Consider the following 23,693-nt stretch of genomic DNA (forward strand, 5'->3'; position numbering starts at 1 on the left):
CATATTTCCTATATAAAGGGACCAGAAGCACACATTTTTAAATAGAAGATTAAATGTGTTCAATCATATATTACGAGGACCAAAATTAGATTTCACAATAACCGAGGGATCAAGCTATTCTCCCTTCATTGTAACTACAAATGGCGAACAAAACTTTTAGAACCCAAAACATAACCATGCAACAGCTGTATCAAAATTTGGTAAGGACCATGACAAGTCCACTACAGTGACAAGACTATGGAAAACTTGCCCTTAGGGCGATTTTACAATCAGGAGTCTGTGCTGTGCGTATCAGGCACACCAAAACTTCCATAAAAAAATTTACACAAGAATGTACAGGGCATCAAGCCCCTCTAAAAGAATGGAAAAAAGGAAAGAGGAAAAAAAAAATAACAAGAGACAGAGGCACTCTACAAGTCTATTTACATCCAGCAAACTGTGACCAAATCTTGTAGTAATCTTCACCCTGTTTGCGTTGCTCCAACTGTAACTTCACGTTTTCTGAAAATCCATGTGTTCACCATCATTGATTTCATCCACAAATGGGTGAGCACTTTCTGCTGGCATCTCCAGCCAACTATTTCGCAGATTATAGAAAAGACAATCCCTGAGCACTCTGGTTCCCAAAAGACGAACAATGAGTTTGAACTTAGAAGTCAATCTTTCTGGTTACTGATCTCTGGCATATGAAACAGCAAAGTCTTTGATCGTCTGCTTCAAATGCTGCACAACAAGTTGAAGCATTCAGAAATTTGTGTAGAAAAAGAAGAATACTAGGACAAGAAAGAAACAACGAACTGCTAAGGATCATAGGGAAATTAAGCAATAAGGTTCAGAAGTGATGGTCCGATACGTACCTTCAATTCCTCATGAAGCACAATAAACATTTTCTTCAGTCTTTTATGTCTCTGCAGTGTTTAAATTGTAAATCCAATGAGTCAGAGATCCCAAAGAAAATATAAGGCACTCAGATTCATCTGACAACCCAGCTCAAGGAGTCAAATTAAAGAGTAAAGGGCTATCCAAGTACAAGGACTACAGAAAAAATGTGTCTCTAGAGTGCATCGAAACTAGTTCAACCATTAAAGAGTGAAAGGTTATCCAAGTAAATGGGACTACGGAAAAAATGTGTCTCCAGAGTGCATAGAAACTATTTCTACCATTAGGCTATCTGTTATCCAGAAATAGCAAGCAGAAAGGCTCTTAACACTTGCATCCAAAAGCATTGAGAAAAATGCAGGAGAGATTTTTTGGACTAGTGTCTAGTGCACTAGAGCTGGTATCACATTAAGAAACATAATAGACATCCACATAAAAAATTGTTCGAATGTAGTCTCCAACTGCATATCCGTGATTACAAAAACATATTGAGAGGAAACTTACCGGTCCACATTTGCGATAAGAATCTTTTAACTGTCCCAACATGTCATAGAATCTTTGTGTGTCTCTTCCTCTAGAATTGTCAAGCTCCTTGCCGAGTTTCATGAACTCATTCCTAAATAATCGATCCCAATCTTTATTAGATTAACTACAACTGAAAATAAACTCTTTGCATAAAGTGTTGGTTAAACAAGTCAACAAGAAATAATCTCCATGAAACTTTGAGAAATCAGCATATTTCGATTCTTGCAACAAACCTGTAGGACTCCAATATTTTGTTTATCGAGCAATAACTATCATATTTTTCCCGATATTCCTGCACATACTCTTCATACCTATAACAAGGAGAAACTGACATGAGCAACATCAAGAATAAAGGTCTACAGCAAAAAAAAAAAAAAAAAAAGATGATAGGGAAGTAGACAAAACAGTAATTACTTCGACACAACTCGATCTACTCTCTCTTTTTTAAGTAATGGTTTAAAGAACAAAGGTCTCAACAATGAAGACGACCTGAAGTATCCAATGCATTTACTACTTGAACCCTACATGTGTGTGTTTGAAAAACAAAACTTTTTAACATTGAACACAACTTGAAGTATCCGATGCATTTGCCACTTGAACACTACAATTGTGTACTCTATTTTATGTATTAATTTAAATGCAAGGAGTATGCCTCTATGTTTCAACAAGCCCCAAATATTTTGTCCACGAGAAAAGTAAATGTTGGAAAACTTACTGGGCAAAATTCTCTATTGGTCCCTTCAGTTCCGGTTCTTCCTTTTCATACTTGGAGTACGAACTCATCTCATCAGGAGAAGACTCTCTCATCCTTTGATGACCTTCATAGATCCCCAGCAAAGAAGCATCCTTATGCCTATCATTTATCTCAGCAGCCAAACTGGATTTTTGCCCTTTGCTCTGCTTGACCGATGGAGGAAGTACACTATGTTTTAGGTCATGTTGTTCTCGTGCACCAGCAGACCATTTTCTGCGATTGTCTGCATGGACCTCCTGACCAGTCCCTAAGCTCCCTTCTTCAATTTGCCTACTACTATACACTTCCACCGGTTGATTATGTTGGGACCCAATATCGTTCTGATTAATTCTAGGACGGGGCTGTTGAGGCTGAGGTTGTGCAACCTTTTGATGAGGTCTTGAAAAATCTTCAGCATGCAGTTCAGGGGTCCTCCTCTTAGATAAGCCATCTGGAGCACCAGAAGGCATAGAGCTCGACTGGAGAGGAGATGATCTTCTAAAGTCTGCTACATGCTTATCAGCAGGTCTTCCTTTACTTGACTCAAAATTCCAATAATCTGAACTTGATGGTCTATTCTCTCCTTTAAATGAACTTTTCCTCTCAACCAGTTTTTTCAAACCAGCTATTTCCTGTGGCGGAGGCTCCCGAAGTTCTCCCAACTCCAAGTCTGAAAGCTCTCTTTGAAGCATGTGTCCACGTCCATTCATGAAAGAAAATTTCCCTGTACTACCCATGTTACCCTTTGGAGAATTTCCTGGTAGCGGGCTATCATACTTATTGAGGTTTGAATCAACTGATGTTTTTTGCTGGTCCCCAACACCATCTTTTGAAAATTTTCTTTCCTTTTTATCACTAACAATGCCGTATTCATCTTGTGAATCTCTACTAACCTTGTCTCTCAGCGAGGGAAACCCTTCATTCATTTGAAGGCTTCTTTCAGTGTACTTAGTGGTATGCCCTGAGCTTTCACCTTGTTTAATTGGCCTCTCAGAACCAGTGGGAGTTTTGCCCCTTGCAGTGGAATCAACAGATCTCCGGTCTGGCTGCAAAAATTCAGAATCAGACTTTCTAGAAATGGCCTGATTGTAACTTTTTTGTGAACCAAAATCCCCAGCATCATCTCTGGAAGTTCTATCTTCCATCTGTTGCATATGAAGGCCCTTATAAGGCCCTTCTGAAGGCTTATCAGGAGATAAGTGTGAACTCTCTACAAAAGTGGAGTTCCTACCCCCAGAACTTTGTTGCTGAATAGCGTTCTGAGTTTTTACTCTCTTATTCTTGTCACCTAAACGTTTTTCATCACGCCCTCTTTTAGATTTACTTTTTTGAGATTTTCGGACGCTATTAGACAGCTCATGCTTGAAGCTATCCTTGTCAACTCTTTCGATTTCACTAGAATGGTTTTGGTAACTAACATTTTCTGCTTCATGAGGAAGCTTGCACACTTGGACGTGGCTTTGTTTATGCTCATGCCTATCAGATGACAAAGGTCTGATCTCTTGTACAAGTTTTTCATCATCTCTTATAGGACCTGAGTCAGGAATAACAGCCATTTCAGCTACTTGGCCACCGTCAGGCAAGTCCTTCTCAATTTCCACAATATCGGCAACATTAAGATCTTCCGGCTCACCCACCGCAAATTGACCTGGCTCAAAGTCCAAAGTTCCACATTGAATCTGTTCAGAAGCTCGCAGTTTATGATTTGTCTCTTTGTCATCATCACTCATGATATCGACATCCTCATCAGATGCCTCCTTACTATTAGAAGAAGCATCACTTTCACTGTCACTGCTACTCCCACTGGCCACGCTTTTACTTCGGCTTCTACTCTGACTTCCACTATCGCTTCCACTATCGCTGCTCTCACTATCACTATCACTACCACTGGAGCTAGAGCTATTAGCCTGCCCTTCACTTCGATCAGGAGAAAGATGGAGGATATCAATTTTTTCAATGGCATCAGATGCTTCTTGAGGTTTAGAATCGCTCACTGCCCCCTCTTCCAACTCACTGCTATCAGTTTTTGGAGGTAAGACTGGCTGCGGAGCAGGTAGTTGGTCAAATTTATCAGGGGCAGATGATGGCTGACAATGATCTTCAGGAGAACTGTTAGGAGCAAAAAACATCAGGGCAAGGAAATTTTCAGTTAATACAGAATCAAGCATTACAATCAAAGCGCAAATCTTTTCAGAAAAATGATTCTCCTATCAAGGACATAATAGATGTAGTGACCTGGTCCTCAGCAGCACCAACATAGAAGAGATACAATAGAATTACAAGTTAAATTGATGTCTGCAACACCTATAATAATCACAAAGTGATACGGGAAACATATTACAGAACTCAATCAACTGACTAAAGCAAAAGCAATTGGGTCACAGACCAAAACCATATGAAAATACATCCAACTGTTCTCTGCTTGCATGTGTGTGGATCTTTTTTTAATGAAGAAAGCATGCATATTTTGTTATTTTTACTGTGGAAGGAGGGTGCTGTGCTCTCAGGGTAAACTAATTCATGACCACCATACCCGGGATCATCAAATAAAACATGAATAGAAATTGAAAATAATCTCTCAATCAGAAATACTCCCCCCCCCCCATCTGCCCACCCCACCCCCACCAAGGGGGAAGGCCAAGAAAATACATATAGATAAAATCTCTGTATGTTAGCATCATACCATTTTGCCATGGTTTATCTTGAGCCGAGTTTCTCTCGGAAACAGCCTCCCTAGGTATGGGTAAGGTCTGCGTACACTTTACCCTCCCCAGACCCCACATTATGGGATTGCACTGGGTATGTTGTTGTTGTTATCGAAAGAAGGGTGAATTCAGAAGTACATTTTAACCTTTGTAACGTCAAAAACATGTATATGCTCCTTGATTCTTTTAGCTCAAAATGGAGGGAAAATGTCAAGGTCTTTTTGTTTAATAGTATCATTTTTACAAACGTCATCTATGTTTTTCTCTGGTTGAAAGTTCCCTTGCTCCTACAGGTAAACTTAAGGAGACTTCAATTTGATTATTCATGCTAAATGCAGATCAGCTTTATCTCTGACAGATACTATTTGGATTCAAACAGAAGAGACAAACAAATAACAAAAAGACTGAAGAAACTTGTTGTACCTTCCACTTTCAGGGGCCGGTTTCGGGAAGCTTTCTATATCCACTTCCGGTTTCAAGAAGTATCTTCCTGGAGCTTGGTATGTAGCAATCTGCACCAGAGATTAATGTGTAAAACATTATAACTATTGTGGTAAGGATATTCTTCACTTCTCTTTTCTTTTTTAAGAAGAATTGTCGCAACAGCATGTACCATTTACCTTTTTTATAATGGGCTCAATTTGCTTGGCTGAATTCGGGAACGTCTCTCCAACAGCTTTCTCCAGTGCCTAAGAACCAAGAAGGTATTTTAAGGGAAGAAGAAAAAGCTGATGCGTATACTCCATGTCAATAAAAGAGCAATAAACCAAAGGAAGAAGCACATCTTTGCTCTGGACTTACACTCCACCTCCTACGCCACATTGCTAGCTAAATTAACAAAGGTCCAATTTAGTTCAGACGCTTACCTTAAGACTAATCCCCTTGGACTGGTTCTCCGTAAGTAGAGAAATCAACAAGCTACGCAGATCGGTAGACGTAGCGCCTGAATGACTTTTACGCCCTACTTTATTCTGTGAAGAACTTGTGGTCGCCTTGCTGGGAATTTCTTTTTCAGAGCTAGTAGCTTTAGTCATTGTTTGAGTGGTTATCACATCGTCCACAGTAATTTGGCCCTTCAAGAGATTGGCATTGCCAAATGGAGATGCTGGAGCACCAGATGGTTCAGGTGAAAAAGACAAAGGCGAAGCAGAAGGCTTTCCCTTTGAATGAAATGTTGCAGACGAGCCAGATTTGTAAGCAGGTCCATAAGATCCCCCTGCAGTTCATGAAGTTCAATGAAAAGACGGGAAACGTAACACCACCAAAACAATGAATTATATTGAAGAAGTCCCTCTTTCCAACACCTGGACATCAGATAATACTGACTGGACCACAAGCAGAAAACATAAGAAACCTCTACACTTCAGCTCTGAAATTACCTGGCGGTGGTTCTGACTTTCTTTTTTTGAAAGGAGGCTCTTTCTTTTGCTTGAAGCCTGTCCTCCATGGATTAGCTGAAAGAAACAAAGAGTTAGATTTACGTTAAACTGCCATATCAGAAACTAAACAAACATAGCCACTATAGATCATCCATCTAAAGAACTAAAAACGAAAGAGACTCCCCAGAAGATCAAGTGTACACGTCATTTGCTTAACTATAGCGTTTAAGCTGCTGTTTCATACGGTACTAACGTTGATTCTTCTTATAAGCCACTGTTTCACTATTGTGTTTAAGCTGCTGTTTCATAACATACTACAATTGATTCTGTTCACCTTATGGATGCAATGAGGTTCTTTTTCTAAAAGCATCACTAATTGCCAGTAGATTTGCAGCTACAAAATAGGAGAATTGGATTTAGTAATATCGCTATCTCGACCTCTTTTACCAGCCCATAAATGAGGAGATACCTACATAATCAAGATGAGATTCAAAATGAAACGAGAAAAATAATGTTTACAAAGTTGATATTGGATAACAACAGAAGTTTTCCAAATTCTGTAGCTTTGCAGCTTACCTATTTCGTTACCACACAACGAGGATATCTGAATCCATGCAAACCAAATGTATACATCAAACAGAAGTTTATGTTATGCTCCAAATAACGAGTAGCACGGGATAGCATGAGCACTTCTACAACACCAAGAATGACGGCCAATGCGCCACTATTAGGATCTTATTTTTCTCTTTCTCACATTCATTCATTGATTATACCGAGTTGGTGTGAAAATTATGTATAAAGAAAAATCAACAACAGTTCTCAAACAAGTTATCCCAATAATCTAACCACGGGTCCCACAAGTATTCATTCCCTATACCAGAAAAATAATGAAACAAAAAAGATATCCTTATAATACTAACTAGATGGGCGCGTGCGCAGCACGGGCATAGGCCATCAAATTTTGATTTGGATAATTCTAATTCAAATTATTAAATTAATTTTACATGTTTAAAACGAAACAAAGTAGAAATTGATTTTCTATTTAAACGAAGAAATGCTATTTTTTAATTTTTGGTAAATATTCTCGGTTTAGTTCATTTTACTTGTCATGTTGTCTTTTGCATGGTTTTTTAAGGAAACGTGAATTAGAATTATAATTTGACTAATTTACCTTATTCATTATTTAATCTCCATTTGATATTAATCTCTTTTCACATTTATTAGAGTAAGAATAAAAATGAAAAAGTAATTAAATTTTATCTTATTTTAAAATATAAATATTTTAAGTATATTTATTTTAGTAATCATAACAAATAAATGACATGGCGGAATAGCAAATACAGCAATTAAATATATAGATTAGATTTCAGGCTAATATAAGAAAAGAAAGGAAATTGTATGTATTTGCCTAGTAAACCTTTTGAAGAAAAACAATAATATGGGGTCCATGTTTTTTGCTGTGTAATAATTTCATTTGCTCCCACTAATGGGTTAATACGCATGTAGCAATGAATCCACTATTATTGACTTGATGGGGATACTTTGGGAATTACATGAATATTGTTTGATTTTTTAATATATGGGGTGCACGTTTTTTTTTTGACATTGCTTGTTTTTTTAATATGGGGTCCACTTTTTTTATGAGTTTGGAGAGGGTGGGGTCCACCTTTTTTTTTATGAGTTTGGAGAGGGTGGGGTCCACTTTTTTCCTTTTTTTTTTTTACTATATAGAAGCAATTTTTTTTTTAAGAGTGACTGACGACGAAGCATGGGTAAACCGATGCTTCTATATAGTAGAAAAATAGAAATATAATAAAGTATCTACTTTTTAAAAAAGTTGGTAATATAAAGTATAAAATGTCATTTTTTTGCCCTTAAATAAAAAAGTGGGTGGGACCACAAAGGATTTTTTTGCTCTTAAATAAAAAAGTGGGACCAAAGGACGGACGACGATCTTGCTTATAAACCGGCTCTTCTATATAGTATTTTGAAATGCTCCCAGACACATTTATCGAGACCCCCCCCTAGGGTCCCTTCTGGGCCTTAGACTCCCACCCCGGTGATTATTCTGATAGCCGGAAACCTCTCTCTTCCTCCTTTTTCTCTCTCTTCCCCCTCCAGCCACTCTCTCAGACCTCCCTCTTTCTCTTTCCTTCTTTTCTTTCTACTTTCTCTAGCCACTCCCTCAAATGGATAACACCATCTACTTTGCCGTAGGTTTCAAATCATATGATATCATGAGATCATCGGAAGCTACAGATGTTTGGTTCGATTGGACAGAAAGAAGCAGGAACTTTATCAGGAGAACTAGTTTCAATATTAAGACGATGGAATGGATTGTTCAGGTTATGTTGGAAGCCTCAAAGGTGCATGGAAACACAGTCAGAAGATGGAAGAAGAAAGATAACCTGTCGGAGATTTTTGTATCAAGAAATTACAATAGATATGGACGTTACATCAGCATCTTAAGCCTAAGAGGAAAAAGAAGGTCAGTTCTAATCATCCCGGAACTAACTTTCAATGTTGGATGGAAAGATATTGCAGACAAAGTGGGTAGATTTATAAAGAGCCATGCCATTCAATCAACAACTTTTTCCACCAGATTAACACAGAAAAACATTCCCTATTCAGAGGCTGTAAGGAGCTTTAAATGGGCTAACAGGGATTTAAATGAGCCCCCACCAGTTGCTAGATCAAACCAGAAGAAAAAAGGACCTGTCCACATCGACAGTATATCCAGCCCACCCCACAATGAAGTTCTAAACAGGTGTATAGTGTGTAGCTTCCCCGAAAATGCATCAGAACTACCAACGTTATCAGATTTGAGAAGATGGTCTCAAAGCACATGGAAGCAAGCACATGGTTTAAACATTTATGAGATGGTGAACCGCTGCTTCCTCTTGGAGTTTGCCTCCAGAGAAGTGGCAGAAGAAGTAATGCTTGGCGAGTGGAGATGGAGAAAACATCAAATCAGACTTCAATGGTGGACTCCCACTATAGGAGCTATTGATTCTCGCAAAAAACCTACCTCTGTCTGGGCAAAATTCGTAGGGCTGCCCCTCCAACTATGGTCACAACAAACCTTCAAAATCATTGGGGATTTTTGTGGGGGATGGGTGGAGACGGAGGAGGAAACTCAGCTTCGTAACCATTTGAAGTGGGCTAGGGTTAAAATCAAGGGAGATGGGAGTTCTATCCCTAAGGAGATGATGATAGAAAATGGAGGAATCCTTTACACCATCCAGATCTGGGTTGAATTGCCGGCGATTTTCTCTGCCGGAGAAGAGGTTTCTGCGTCATATCTGGCCCATCCTTCGGACCAGCGGTCTGTGGAAAATACAGCTGGGAAAAATGTACTTTTTAGCAGTGAGAAAGAGACAGGTCACGCGACATCCTCACGTGCCCTTGAAGCTGCTTTTCCTATGGGCCAGCTGACCAAATTACCCAACTCAGAAAATTCTTTGGGCCTTAACAAATTTAGGGTTTTGGCCCAAATGGATGAGGCTCCACTTAATTATAATTCTCAGCCTTTTAATGAAGCACGTGTGGAGGCACATGACTGCATTAATAAAAATCATCAAACTGACCCACTCCTTGTTGGATTAAAAGAGATCGCAATAAAATTTCTTCAAACCTACACTGCCTGGGAAGCAAAGTCGACTTCTCCAACAGAACAACCCACTCAAACCCTTCCTTCTTCTTCTTTCTCAACAGAACAACCCAATCATGTTACCGACTTACAATCAACCGAACCATCAGCCAGTCATGAGGTTTTTGTTCCGGTTCCCTCACACGATACCTCTGACTTACAAACCCCCGCTCCCTTCAAGAATGCAGAATTGCAACTTATGCAAGTCCACGAGGTTGAACCAGTTTCCATCCAATCCCAAGAGATGCATGAAGCAGAAGTCGATTTGAACTGGTTCAAAAATAATATGTTAGAATTGAGTGAAACATATGGTGCAGCTTTTGTTGGATATGAGGAGGAGGCAAAAGCTCTTTTAATGAAACTTCACAAAAGGAAAATTTCACTGGAAAATCAAGAAGCTGGAATGCAAGTTGTGGATGCCAAAAGTAAAGCTCCCAGAAATAGAGGATTAAGCAAACATGAATTGAAGAATTTAGAGTCAGACCTTAATGAAGAGGTTGAAGGAGTGAGAAGTAGGGGGAAGGTTCTTTCATTATCTTTTAAATGAAGGTAAATATATGTTCATGGAATGTCAGGGGACTTAACAGGGTCTCAAAGAGAAACCTTGTTAAGAGTTGCATTCAAGAATGGAGGGCAGATGTCTATTGTTTCCAAGAGACTAAATTGGAGAAAGATATAGAATTTTTTGCTAAGCAACTATGGGGAATCAGATGGATGAGATGTGACTATTTAGAAGCAGAAGGCAGCAAGGGTGGCATTATCATGCTATGGGATAGCAGATTATGGACTGGGGTTTTGATTGATAAAGGAACCTTTTCAATCACATGCAGTTTTACATCAACTCAACATTCTTTCAGTTGGTGTCTCACTGGCCTATACGCACCACACTCCAGAATTGATAGACAAGCATGTTGGGAAGAAATTGCAACATATAGAGGACTTTGGGAGGGACCATGGGTCGTTTGTGGTGATTTCAACACAAATAGATTCACGATAGAGAGAAGGGGCAGTTCCAGAATCACCAACTCAATGGCTGACTTTTCAGAATGGATTGAAGACATGGAGTTGTCTGATCCACCTTTGAATGGAGGGAGATTTACCTGGTTCAGGGGGGTGAATCACAATAGTGCAGCTAGGCTCGATAGGTTTCTTTACTCTACGGAGTGGGAAGAATCCTTCAGATATATCAAACAAAAAATGCAGCCAAGGGTTGACTCTGACCACACACCACTTATGCTTGAATGTGGAAACTGGGATCATCAGAAGAGTTACTTTAAATTCGAAAATTGGTGGCTTGGGGTGGAAGGTTTTACTGATATGGTCCAGCAATGGTGGTCAAATTTTGTGGTACTTGGCTGTCCAGACTATGTACTCAGCACAAAACTTAAACTCTTGAAGGGTAAGCTTAAAGAATGGAGCAAGAGCAGGTTTAGTGAGCTGCTTAATAGGAAAAACAGTCTTCTAAATGAATTGGCTGAACTGGATCACGCACAGGACAACAGGGAATTAAATGAAGATGAGATGATGATTAGGGCAACTGTTTTAGTTGAGCTGGAAGATTTGTCTAACAAAGAAGAAGACAGTTGGAGACAAAAATCAAGGGTGTTGTGGTTGAAACAGGGTGACAAAAATACCAGGTTTTTTCAAAGAATGGCAACAGCTCATAAGAGGTACAACACTATTGACAGACTGATTGTTAGAGGTGAAGAGGTCTTGGAACCTGATAATATTAAGAAAGCCATGGTGGATTTCTACAAGCAATTATATTCTGAAACAGAATCATGGAGGCCAAATTTTGACTACATCGGTTGTCCAAGGATCACTCAAGAAGAACAAGATTGGCTGCAAAGACCTTTCTCTGAAGCTGAAGTGATACAGATAATTAAGCAGAGTGCTATAGACAAGGCTCCAGGCCCGGATGGCTTCACAATGGGATTCTTCAAAGCTTGTTGGGACACAATCAGAGATGACATGATGCAGACAATTCACAATTTTCACCAGAATGAATATTTTGAGAAGTCTTTAAATGCCACTTTCATTGCTTTGATCCCAAAGAAATATGGAGCAGAAAAATTAAGGGATTATAGACCAATAAGCTTAATAGGAGGAGTATACAAGATCATCTCCAAACTCATCACTGAAAGACTAAAGACTGTCATGGGCAAGCTTGTCAATGACCACCAAATGGCATTTATTAAAGGGAGGCAGATCATGGATGCAACTTTGTTAGCTAATGAATTGGTTGACTCCAGGATCAAACAAAAGGTTCCTGGAATCCTATGTAAGCTTGATGTGGAAAAGGCTTTCGACCACGTGAATTGGTCTTTTCTTTTGAATGTTTTGACCGATATGGGGTTTGGAGGGAAATGGAGGAACTGGATATTTTTTTGCATCTCAACTGTGAAGTTCTCAGTCTTAATCAATGGAAGCCCCGAAGGTTTCTTTCACTCCAGCAGAGGGCTAAGACAAGGGGACCCTTTGTCCCCCTTTCTTTTTGTCCTAGCCATGGAAGGACTCAATCACATGCTCAGAATTGCCAATACAAACAGTTGGATCAGAGGCTTTGGAACTACAAACAACTTGGGCATCAACATGGAGATTACACATTTGCTTTATGCAGATGATTCCCTCGTTTTTTGTGAAGCAAAAGTGGCACAAATCAGACACCTCAGAGCCATTCTCACCATTTTTGAAGCCCTTTCAGGTCTTCATGTAAATTGGGATAAAAGCTGCCTTTTCCCTGTCAATCGGGTAGTTGACCTTCCAACACTAGCTATGATCCTTGGCTGCCAATTGGGATCACTTCCAACAATCTACTTAGGAATGCCACTTGGTGCTAAGAGCAAATCCATAGGGATCTGGAACGAGGTGATTGAAAGATGTGACAAGAAGCTAGCAAGGTGGAAAAGTCAGTACCTGTCTCTAGGTGGCAGACTAACTCTTATCAGTTCAGTCCTTGATGCCCTCCCCACCTACATGATGGGTTTGTTCCCCCTCCCCAAATGTGTGGAGGACAAATTAGACAAATTGAGGAGAAATTTTTTGTGGCAAGGCAACAAGGACAGAAGAAGCATGAATCTAGTAAAATGGGAAGCGGTAACTCTCAGCAAAAAGCAAGGAGGTCTGGGTATCAGGAATCTTAGTTTTCACAATCAGAGTTTACTACAAAAATGGCTATGGAGATTCAGTTTGGAAGACACTACATTATGGAGAAGATTCATTGCTCATAAATATGGTTTGTTAAACCAGTGGACAACAAATGTGGTCACATCCACTTATGGGACCAGTACTTGGAGAACCATCAGGAACTACTGGCCAACTTTCAACAGCAACATTTGCATCGAAATTGGCAATGGTCTGAAAACTGCTTTCTGGGATGATGCATGGATAGGTCAAAACTCTTTGAAGAGCCTTTTCCCTGATCTCTACTTGATTAGCCTTCAACAGCAAACCAAGACCAACCAGGTATGGGAACATCAAGTATGGAATCTGCTTTTCAGGAGAGCACTAAATGATTGGGAGATTGATAGAGTAGCCGAGCTATTACAAACTTTGGAACCCTTCAAGATCACTCCAGATATACCAGACAAACCAAAATGGACGCTAAATAGTAAGGGCTTTTTCACTGTCAAGTCTGCCTACTGGAATTATAATCATAGAACCTCCATCACAGAGGTGTGGCCTTGGAAACTCATTTGGAAAATCAAGATCCCCCTAAAGGTCTCTTGCTTTGCTTGGCTAGTGGTTAGGAAAGCATGCCTAACACATGAAAGGCTACAAAGAAGAGGTTTTCAGATTTGCTCAAGATGTTTACTTTGTGGATTAGATGTGGAAACAAATGACCACCTTTTCATTCATTGCAAGACAACTGCAAATCTGTGGTACATGTTCTTTTGTATTCTTGGTGTTAGTTGGGCCATGCCTAAGACTACTTTTGAACTACTCAACAGTTGGCAAGGTATTGGCAACAGAAATGGAGAAGAGAACTGGTGGCAGCTAATCCCTGCTTGCATTTGGTGGATAGCTTGGAAAGAGAGAAATTTAAGACTTTTTGAAGACAAAAGCAACTCCATCCATAAATTTAGGATGATTTGTCTTAGTGTCCTATATTTTTGGTGTAAACAGAACTTATTGGGGGATATAGGGGATTTGATAGATTTTATAGGCAAATTGTAATGATACAGCAGACTAGTTTTAGACTAGCTTTTGACAGCCTCACCATGGCTCTTTTTATGAGCTTGTAATTACCCCCTCAGCACTTCCAGGTGCTGCTTTTGGATATGAATACAAGATGTTACCTTTATCAAAAAAATATATATTGTTCAAAACACGATTAATATAACATTGTAGTTTGTGCTCCGTATCCAAAACTTTATTATATTAGTGTTTACTACGAATACAAAGTTGGCAAAAATTTATTAATAGACTTATTTAAAAGGAAACCATTTTCCTCTCTTTGAGATAAAACAATAGCAATATTTAAGCATCAGTTGATACTTTGAATTTTAATTCGATTAATTTAAAGGTGTAAAATATTTTATTGTTAATGTATGTAGATTGGGCCTAAACAATACCTATTATTTTTTATCAAATTTTGATTTGGATAATTCTAATTCAAATTATTATATTAATTTTACATGTTTAAAATGAAACAAAGTAGAAATTTGATTTTCTATTTAAATGAAGAACTACTATTTTTTAATTTTTGGTAAATATTTTTGGTTTAACTCATTTTACTTGTCATGTTTTCTTTTGCACGGTTTTTTAAGGAAACGTCAATTAGAATTAGAATTTCACTAATTTACCTTATTAATTATTTAATCTCCATTTAATATTATTTTTTCTTTTATGACATTAATCTCTTTTCACATTTATTAGAGTAAGGAAAAAATGAAAAAGTAATTAAATTCTATCTTATTTTAATATATAAGAATTTTAAGTATGTTGTTGTACAATAATTTCATTTGCTCCCACTAATGGATTGATACGCATGTGGCAATGAATCCATCATTATTGATTTAATGAGATACTTTGGAAATTACATAAATATTGTTTGATTTTTTAATATGGGATGCACTTTTTTTTTTTGACATTGTTTGTTTTTTTAATATGGGATTCTTTTTTTTTTATATTGCTTGATTTTGTTAATATGGGGTCCACTTTTTTTTTCCCGTGAGTTTGGAGATGGTGGGTTCCACCTTTTTTTTAATATTGGTTGGTGGTTAGTTGGGGCCCACACCTTTTTTTTTAATATTGGTTGATGTTCAGTTGGGGCCCACACCTTTTTTTTTTTAGTGGAAAACGGACGACGAAGCATTGGTGCAAACCCATGCTTCTATATAGTTTAAATATCTCCTCACAAGTCACAACTATGGAACAATATCCTACTTCTTTCATTCCACGTAAGCCAAAATATACATAATGATTATCAGACCCTTCATAGTAGATTACACCATTAAAACTATCTTCTGTTTTCCGCAAATTTTCTTCTTCGGCTGGTAAATAAAAAGTCAATATGGGTTACCAGAAGCATGCCTCTCCTATACCTTCAAGTTGATAATGCACACCGATCAAATATTTGGAGACTTTCGCATTATAGTTTTATGCCTCAAATATATACCAGATTACCAGAAGAATTTCTACCGCAGGTTTATAGTCATCCAATTTGCAGAATGAATCCTTTTTTCTTTTGAGAAGGTACAATTTTATGCCATAAATGTACAAGAAAATGATTGAATCCTACGTAAAACTTAAGGGCATACCTTCAGCTGCAGCCATTGCCTTCACCTGACTCTTCATAGATGGATTGCCATGGTCCAAAACAATGGCTCTGTTTTAGAGATGCAAAAAAATCATTATAGACGTACCAGTTAAGATGGAAACAACAATACAATCTTTCTTATTTAACTAGAAAGAAACTTTTCCAAAGGATCGGAAAAACCTTAAACACTTCTCCTCGGCATTTCACAATCAAAAACAATACCGTCAAAAGCTCGCTTGAGGCACACATAAGCTCTCAAGCTAGGTGCAAAACAGGCTAAGCACTTCGCTTCGCTTAGGCCACGCTTTAGATCAGGTACCAAGGTGCTAAACGTACATCTCATCAACCATAGGCTTCCTCTTAAAGAGCAACACTAAACAATAATTATTTCCTTTATCCATACAATTGTTTTTTCTGACGTTTATCATTCTTGAATTTATATGTCTATATTCTTCAGTTCTGTCTTAAAGCTCCAGCAAACGTCGGCATTTTTTCTTTCCATTTTTTGCCTTTGATGACACTGCTCGGAAATCTGAATGTGGGTTTATAATCACAATCCCAAGCTGATTTCTTTCAACAAAAGAAAAATCTAACTGCGAGTTAGTGATACGAATGTTGTCACTCCTAGTGTAGTGGCCATCTATTGGTTTATCAATCATATTTTTCAGTTAACTACATTAGCAAGCTATTTAACAAAATTTGAGATAGGATCTTCCTTTCTCGTCAAAAAATAAAAACTTAACCGGCAAAATGAATAAAACTTTGAAGAAAAAGTCTGTATTTTTTTATTTTTATTTTGATTAAGCACCGGGTGTCCGGGTCTCTTTGAGCCCCGACTAATCCCGGGGGTGAAAAGTCTGTATTTTGTAAGCCAATAATTTGGATCTTAAGCCTATAAATTACTATTCTACTTAATTAATGCATCCCAACTCACAATTGGGTAAGGACGTGAGTTGCTGAATCTTAAAGTCAAATAAACATCGATGATGATAGTGGTACCCACTAGTTCAACACAGCATCGCACAACTTCAGCATAACTAGGCAGAATCAAATAAAGAGCGTGTAAATGAGTGGATGAAACAATTATCCCTAAGAAAGTTGTCAAATGATCTTTAAATGACTTGGCCTAGATGCTCACCCCAAGAGATCAAACACATCAACGTGCATAGAGATTAAAGCATAAAAGAAAACAGGTCCGGGAAGCCAAACAATTTGATATTAACTTGATTGCACTAGGATAAGTAGACATCCTACCTTTCATCCTAAAAGTGCAAAACTCAGTGCTCATTAAGCACTTCTCTTTCTCTTCCTCTTCCCCCACCCAAACAACTAAAAAGCACTCAACTTTATATATTTGGACATCAACAAATTGAGCACTATAATATAGAGAAATTTCATAGATCTATATGTAATAATCTAACCACTTTTCATATGTCATTTTAGAGTTGGAAGATAAATCTGTATCCAAAAAAAGAGTTGGGCAATAAACATACTTGCGTGATTTATGCTTCTTCTCAGCTTCTTCTGACCGCATTTTAACATGGTTTTTAAATGATTCATCCAGAACACGCTGTACATTCAACTTTCGCCAAGCACCACCTGACTCAACAAGCAAACCATTTCCATCTTCACCACTTCGACGTTCTTCATATATATCACATAGATCTCCCGGTTCACGTGACCATGTGAATCTGAAGTCTTTACTACCAACGTTAATGACCTGATACAAGTTGGTCAAATCACATCCAATTATACTTAACCATAATAACAGTAATGTCCAGCATGAGTTTAAGACCAATTCGATCGATGTTAGAAGTTCTCAACGAGGCACTCATACATGATTAAATAAGGAGCAATAACCAAAGATGACAAAGAACTTCGATACTAAAGTTATGTTATAGAAGGAACAAACAGAAGTGAAGCTTAGTGCATTTCAGATGCAAGTCAGGGTATAGAATTATGGCAGCGTAGTATAATATTTAGGAAAGCAATCACTAAAATGTAACTCCCCAGTCCTATTCATTTTTAAGGAACGAATACAAAATGGCAATTTAGAAGGATAGATCACAAAACACTGGAAGCATAATGGAGAATAAATTATGAAATGAACCCCTTAAGAAGCTCATTTCTCTGTTAAATCATATTGCCCAAAAATTGGGTATTTTGTTTCTTTGTTTTCTTATGACAATTTAGAAGGATAGATCACAAACACTGGAAGCATAATAGAGAAAATATTTTGAATTGGACCCCTCAAGAAGCACATTTCTCTGTTAAATCTTATTGCCCAAAATTTGGGTATTTTGTTTCTTTGTTTTCTTATTCTGTTAAAGAGGAAATCTGATAAAGAAAATACGCAAGCAAGGTAAGGACTGTTAGTCTGTTACATTCAGTAAGTGCATAGCTTTCAAAATTCAAACAAAAGGTAACCTACAAATTGTAGTGACAGAGCCAGGAATTTATATAAGTTCAAAAAAATAATAGAATGTCATTGTTGGGATTTAAACTTATAACTTAAAGCAACTTTCGAACCCCTTTTACCACTACATTAGAATTTTCCCTTTAGTCAAAGGGATTTCAGCGATTTATATATACCAAAAAGTAATATATTTAGCCTATTTATACACAGTATAATTTTTCAACGGAGGGGGTATTGTACCCCCTACTTCTGACTAGCTCCGACCCTGCTACGAAGTCTTATTGTTCTCATAAGTAGGTAACCTACAAGTCTAATCCTTGCAGATATACGTATAAATCAACTTGCACCAGTCACGGAGGATTAAAATGCTAAAAGCCTTGTTGCTGCACACGAGCGGTATAGTGTTTGTGTTCCATGTACATGTCAGGGAGACATAAGGCAATTTTTAACTTGCACATAATACCCCATGGTAAAGTTTAATCCGAAAATTAACAAATGCTTTTAGCAGTCTCCCGTATTCTGCCTTGCACTAGAAGTATCCAGTTAAGCACAATATGTTCAAAGAATCCAACTAATAGGGAGAGCCATCTAACAACAACAACAATAACATACCCAGCATAATCCCACATGTAGGGTCTAGGGAGAGTAAGATGCACGCAGGCTTTACCCAACCTTTGTGGGGGTAGAGAGTTGTTTCCGATAGACCCTCAAAGGGAAAGTATGGATTGTAAGAAAAGGTACAGCAAATAGCAAGATACAAACAAATGCAACAACAAATCGAAATATACATCAAAGAATAAGAGACTTACGCGATAACTGAATGCTACTATTAAAATGAAAAGAGGGGAGGAGGATAGCCCCCCACCCACCCACAGTGCTACTACGCTCAGCTACCTACTAACCCTGTGCCCTAATCCTCGACCTCTATCGATAAATAAACATGTTGCAAACAGATCTGTAAAACAAGTTGTTCATTTCTTTGCATTGTTGTTACAGTCCTCTATATCTAAAATCTCTCTATGCCGCAGTAGCATACATAAAGGCGGAAGTCCAATTCAAGTACTTATCTGATATCAGTCAAAAAATGCCAAATAAAAGCAGACAAAAGACTCACATTTCCAAGGGAATTATTAGCATTGGCATCAAATTTAATCCTAGCAGCACCGCCTTCACCTTCAACTCTCTTGATCTCCTCAACTAGGTCAGGTGCCAACCTAATTATCATTGCAAAATTCAAAGGATTTCCAGTAACAAGGCTAAAACTCTCCTCAGCTCCATTAGAGGATGTGGGACCCGCTGCAGTATTGCGGTTATTGCCAGCTGGCAGGCGGCCACCGGACGCGGGGGATGAACGGTGGATATGCGGTGGTTGGATGTTGCGCTTCCCAACGCCGCCGCTGCCTCCACGACCGCCGCCGCGGCTGAGCTTACCGGAACCACCTCCGTACATTATGTTTCGGGTCGGCTCGGGTACTCCGAATGGAGTTTGTTGTTTGTAAGTGGGGAGTGGAATTGAATACTGATCGAGGAAAAGAGGGAATCGGTACCTTGTTGAGTTGAGATACAAGGAATAATAAGTTATAATTCACAGCGAGAATGGGAAGCTGTTACGACGAAATTCACTAATTTGGGGTTTTTCGGTTTTTGATTTTTTTTAATGTGGGCCCTACAGCCCTCTTACTCTAATTTATTTATATATATAACTTTTAGATAAAAACGATAACCCGTGACAATTGAGAAACATATTGGGAAAAAATTGATTATGTTATAAATATCCCAAGTAGTGGATATCCATTAAGTTATAAATATCCCAAAATATTCTAAAATATCTCAAAATATTTCATGTCTTGTTGCTCCTATAAATAGGATGCACAGATGCAATGTTGAAAGAGAAGAAGGAATATAATCTGATATCTCTCTACACATTCTCTCTACATATTTCTTTTGTGTATTTAATTCATAGTTTTATTTCATAATACGTTATCAGCACGAGCTTCAGCCATCTTGAGCAAATACTTTGAAAGCCTCGAAGGTGCAATTCTTGGAATTACACTGAGTACAAGTCGTTGCCTCCTGGAGATAAAGTAAAGGACTTGCAGTACTTATTTAGTCTAAACAGTTCAGGTAACATGTTCCAAGTATTTTTCTATCTTTGTTTTTATGGTTGATTGTTGTTAACTTTAACAACTATGAAAATTTTAAACTGATTTTTGGGAGAAGCTCACCATCAACGTAGTAAGAAACATGGCCTTTTTTTTTAAAAAAAATATTACTATGGAATATAGCACTTCGGCCTCTTTTTGCCAAAATATCTTGAAACCAAAGTTATTGAAGGCCTTATGCCAATATTCCACTGGAAGGTTAGTTCGCAAATATGAATTGATTAAATGAGTTTATATCCGTGAACACCAGAAGTGGTAATATTTTTACGGGCTTATTGTGTTTATGATTGAAGATGTGTTAGAGAAAAATTCTCCACATTATATGTATGCCTCGATTTGCTCCTGAAGTAGCAATATCTTAAAAGAGGCTATAAGCTATCACGATTTGATATGCTTAAGGCGCGTTCAGATAATTATGTTTTATTCCTGAAGAATTAAAACTTTTGATAAATGTTATAAATATAGATTCATTCCCTGAAGTGAATGTGATAATATGTAGTAAAACCTATAAATATAAACACGCATTTGATTGTGAAAATATCATGATCCATCTCCAGAAGAGGTAGAATAATTGAGAAGAAATATTTTGAATATTATATGTTTTTCTCCCGAAGTACTAAACTCATAATTTTGCTCCACGAGTAGCAAACTTTGAATTCTACTCTAGAAGTAGTAAGCCTATGTATTTTACTCCTGAAGTAGTAAGGTTTTTAATTCTACTCCTGAAACAACTCTGAAATCTACTCCCGAAGTAGTAGAATTCAGAAATTTACTCCTGAATTAGTCAACCTTTAAACTTTACTCCCGAAGTGGTAAAACTTGAAACTTTACTCCCGAAGCAGTAAAACTCTGAAACTTTACTCCTGAAGCAGAAAGAATTACCAAAATATCTGAGAAATACTTTGAAGCAATATTTTCTTGTGTTTGAGCAAAATAACGAGCTATTGATGAGTGTCGTATTTCAAGCACATTTAAATAATCAGGTTTCATTCCCCGAAGTGAATGAACAAATACCACAACTTATCTCCTGGAGGGATAAAATACAAGGAATGTAGATGTTATATTCTGGTGGTATGAAATTCAGACATTGCTACATGTACCTGTCGTACATCGAAACATATTTCTAAGGCAAAAGGAAGAAGAGTAGAATGCTTTCTCCTATAACCACATTAATACATTATGGTTAGTTGTTATTGATTTCCTTGAAGGAAATAACAATTAATGTATTTCTTTATGAAGGATTTGATTATTATGTGTTTGAGCTTAGATACAAAATTCTCAGTTAATGATGAATCTCCCTGAAGGAGATGTTTGAAATATTGAAGTTTAGAATTCAATGTTTATTTCGTGACACCAGTAGTGTCGAAATTTGCTTTAATGGTACCAGAAGTATTTAAGAAATATTTGGTAATAGAAATTAATGATCAAAGGCTCCAGAAGAGCTAATTATTTATTTACAAGTATCATGACACTAGTAGTGTCCAAATAATATATGATTATGGTGAACAAATTGATGTCTCTAGAAGAGCTTATATATGATAGTACCATTCATCTCAGATCATAATTATTTCGATCGGAAAATAAATTATAGTAAACCTGAAGTTTACTAGCGAGAAAAATGGTCATCATATTGAGACTACAGATGATTGGAAGATTGAATATCTCCAACTTATTACGGGTAAGGTCAAGTGTGTAAAGCGTTACCCGAGCATGATGAGATCGCATGTCACAATAAACCAGAAGTTTTGACATAAAATTTCATGCAATAGTAAACCAGAAGTTTATTAAAAGAAATAGCACTCGTCATAGTAAACTTGAAGTTTACGGGTACAGATAATTTTATCAGTTGACAAGACCATTTTGATCGTCCTGATTTAAATCTGATGTGCTAATTGAGTATTAAAAAACATATTGAAGAACTAGAAGATTCTTCAAGAATTTGTTTGTGTTGCTTGTTCTCATGATAAGTTGATTACACCAGCTAATGTTGGGACTGAATCCCCAAAATTCTGAAAAATATAAAAGGTGAATGTGGGCCCCTTCACCTGCAATGTAATGTCTTAAATAGATGCATTTATTTAAGACAGTCACATGTATGTTTATTGTCAACTGGCAGTTTGACATTTACAAAGTTGCTTGCTCAAAATAATTGAGTTGGAAGCACAATTTTCAGAATATGTAATCAAGACAATCATCTTGATAATGCTGGTTTATATCTAAGTTGGTTTGGCATTGGATGCCTCCATAATACAGCTAAACCATTGCTTATGAGAACAGAGTTTCAGATGTTGGTCTGAGATATGATATATTGCATACAACAGCACTTGTATGCTTCAGATCAATAAGTTTTGATAAATTCTCCCCTCATATTTGGTTCAGGGTCATAAACTAGATATTTCCATCTTTTAGCATTTGATGTGCAGTACATGATTAATGGATATACCATGATGCACATAGATGGATTTTCCCAAAGAAAATGGGGACATATGTCACTAAAATAATGGGGAGAGAATAAGCAGCTAAGAAATATGTTGTGAATTATCATCAATATGATCCTCAGATAATTCAAGTCAAATGCTGGAAGCATTTGCTGACCCAACTATTTCATATTTCATCTGCAAAATGCTCTTAATGTCCCTGAAGGACAAAGTCTACAGCGTGCATGGAGCATGGTAGACCAATCGGTTCCAAATATAATAATCCTTGAAAAAGGGAGGAGCAAATGATCATAATAAGGAGGCAATGTGCTCTTGAAGAGCTACGACATAACACTTCATAAACCTTATAGGAGGTTCAGGTACCTGAAAATAATGAAGTGATGAGATCTCAGTAAGTTATGTCGAATTGCAACATGATATCTTATCGACAATATACAATATAGCGCGCAATATTGTATAAGGTTGTGAGGATTTGATTTCTACGTCACTTAAAGCATGTTGACGTAGAATAATTACCAAGTAAAATGATCCATCTTGGTAAACGTAATGTTTATTGGGCCAGCAGTCCAAACAACAGAAGATGTCACATTATTTATACTGATGGATGCTGTCACGGCCTATGTGGCTTACTTGATGAAATTTATATGAAAATTCCTGAAGGATATAAAATGCCTGAAGCATTTGGTTTAAAGTCTCGGGAAATGTATTCAATCAGATTACAAAGATCATTATATGGTTTAAAACAATCGGGGCGTATGTGGTATAATCGCCTAAGTGAATACTTGATAAATGAAGGATATATAAATGATGCCATTTGTCCATGTTTTTTTTATTAAGAAAACAAAATCAGGGTTCATTATACTTGTTGTTTATGTTGATGACATAAACCTCATTGGAACTCCAGAAGAGCTCAAAAAGGCGATTGAATATTTGAAGAAAGAATTTGAGATGAAAGATCTCGGAAAGACAAAACTCTGTCTTGGTCTGCAAATTGAACATTTCGCAAAAGGGGTCTTTATACATCAATCTGCCTATACTGAGAAAGT

The 23,693-nt window shown here is 37.4% G+C and overlaps 1 protein-coding gene across 1 annotated transcript; it reads right to left on the reverse strand.

The window, feature by feature from the left end:
• Positions 1-141: 141 nt before the first annotated feature.
• Positions 142-19,682, reverse strand: LOC132633447 (uncharacterized). Its single transcript, XM_060349874.1, has 12 exons — positions 19,162-19,682; positions 17,125-17,351; positions 15,633-15,700; positions 6,222-6,296; positions 5,709-6,058; positions 5,463-5,531; positions 5,266-5,354; positions 2,120-4,246; positions 1,638-1,715; positions 1,384-1,495; positions 858-908; positions 142-723 (listed from the first exon to the last, which is right to left on the reverse strand). The coding sequence occupies exons 1-12, from the start codon at positions 19,495-19,497 to the stop codon at positions 670-672; spliced, it is 3,636 nt and encodes a 1,211-aa protein (XP_060205857.1). The 5' UTR covers positions 19,498-19,682; the 3' UTR covers positions 142-669.
• Positions 19,683-23,693: the final 4,011 nt, after the last annotated feature.

The sequence above is a fragment of the Lycium barbarum genome, chromosome 3, assembly GCF_019175385.1.
Source record: "Lycium barbarum isolate Lr01 chromosome 3, ASM1917538v2, whole genome shotgun sequence".
Lineage (NCBI taxonomy): Eukaryota > Viridiplantae > Streptophyta > Magnoliopsida > Solanales > Solanaceae > Lycium > Lycium barbarum.

Coding starts and splice junctions, on each gene's coding strand:
- LOC132633447 (XM_060349874.1), bottom strand. CDS start 19,497: ATGTACGGAGGTGGTTCCGGTAAGCTCAGCCGCGGCGGCGGTCGTGGA. Junction 6,059..6,221: donor AAAGTCAGAACCACCGCCAG/GTAATTTCAGAG, acceptor CATGAACTGCAG/GGGGATCTTATGGACCTGCT. Junction 1,716..2,119: donor CCAATAGAGAATTTTGCCCA/GTAAGTTTTCCA, acceptor TCCTTGTTATAG/GTATGAAGAGTATGTGCAGG.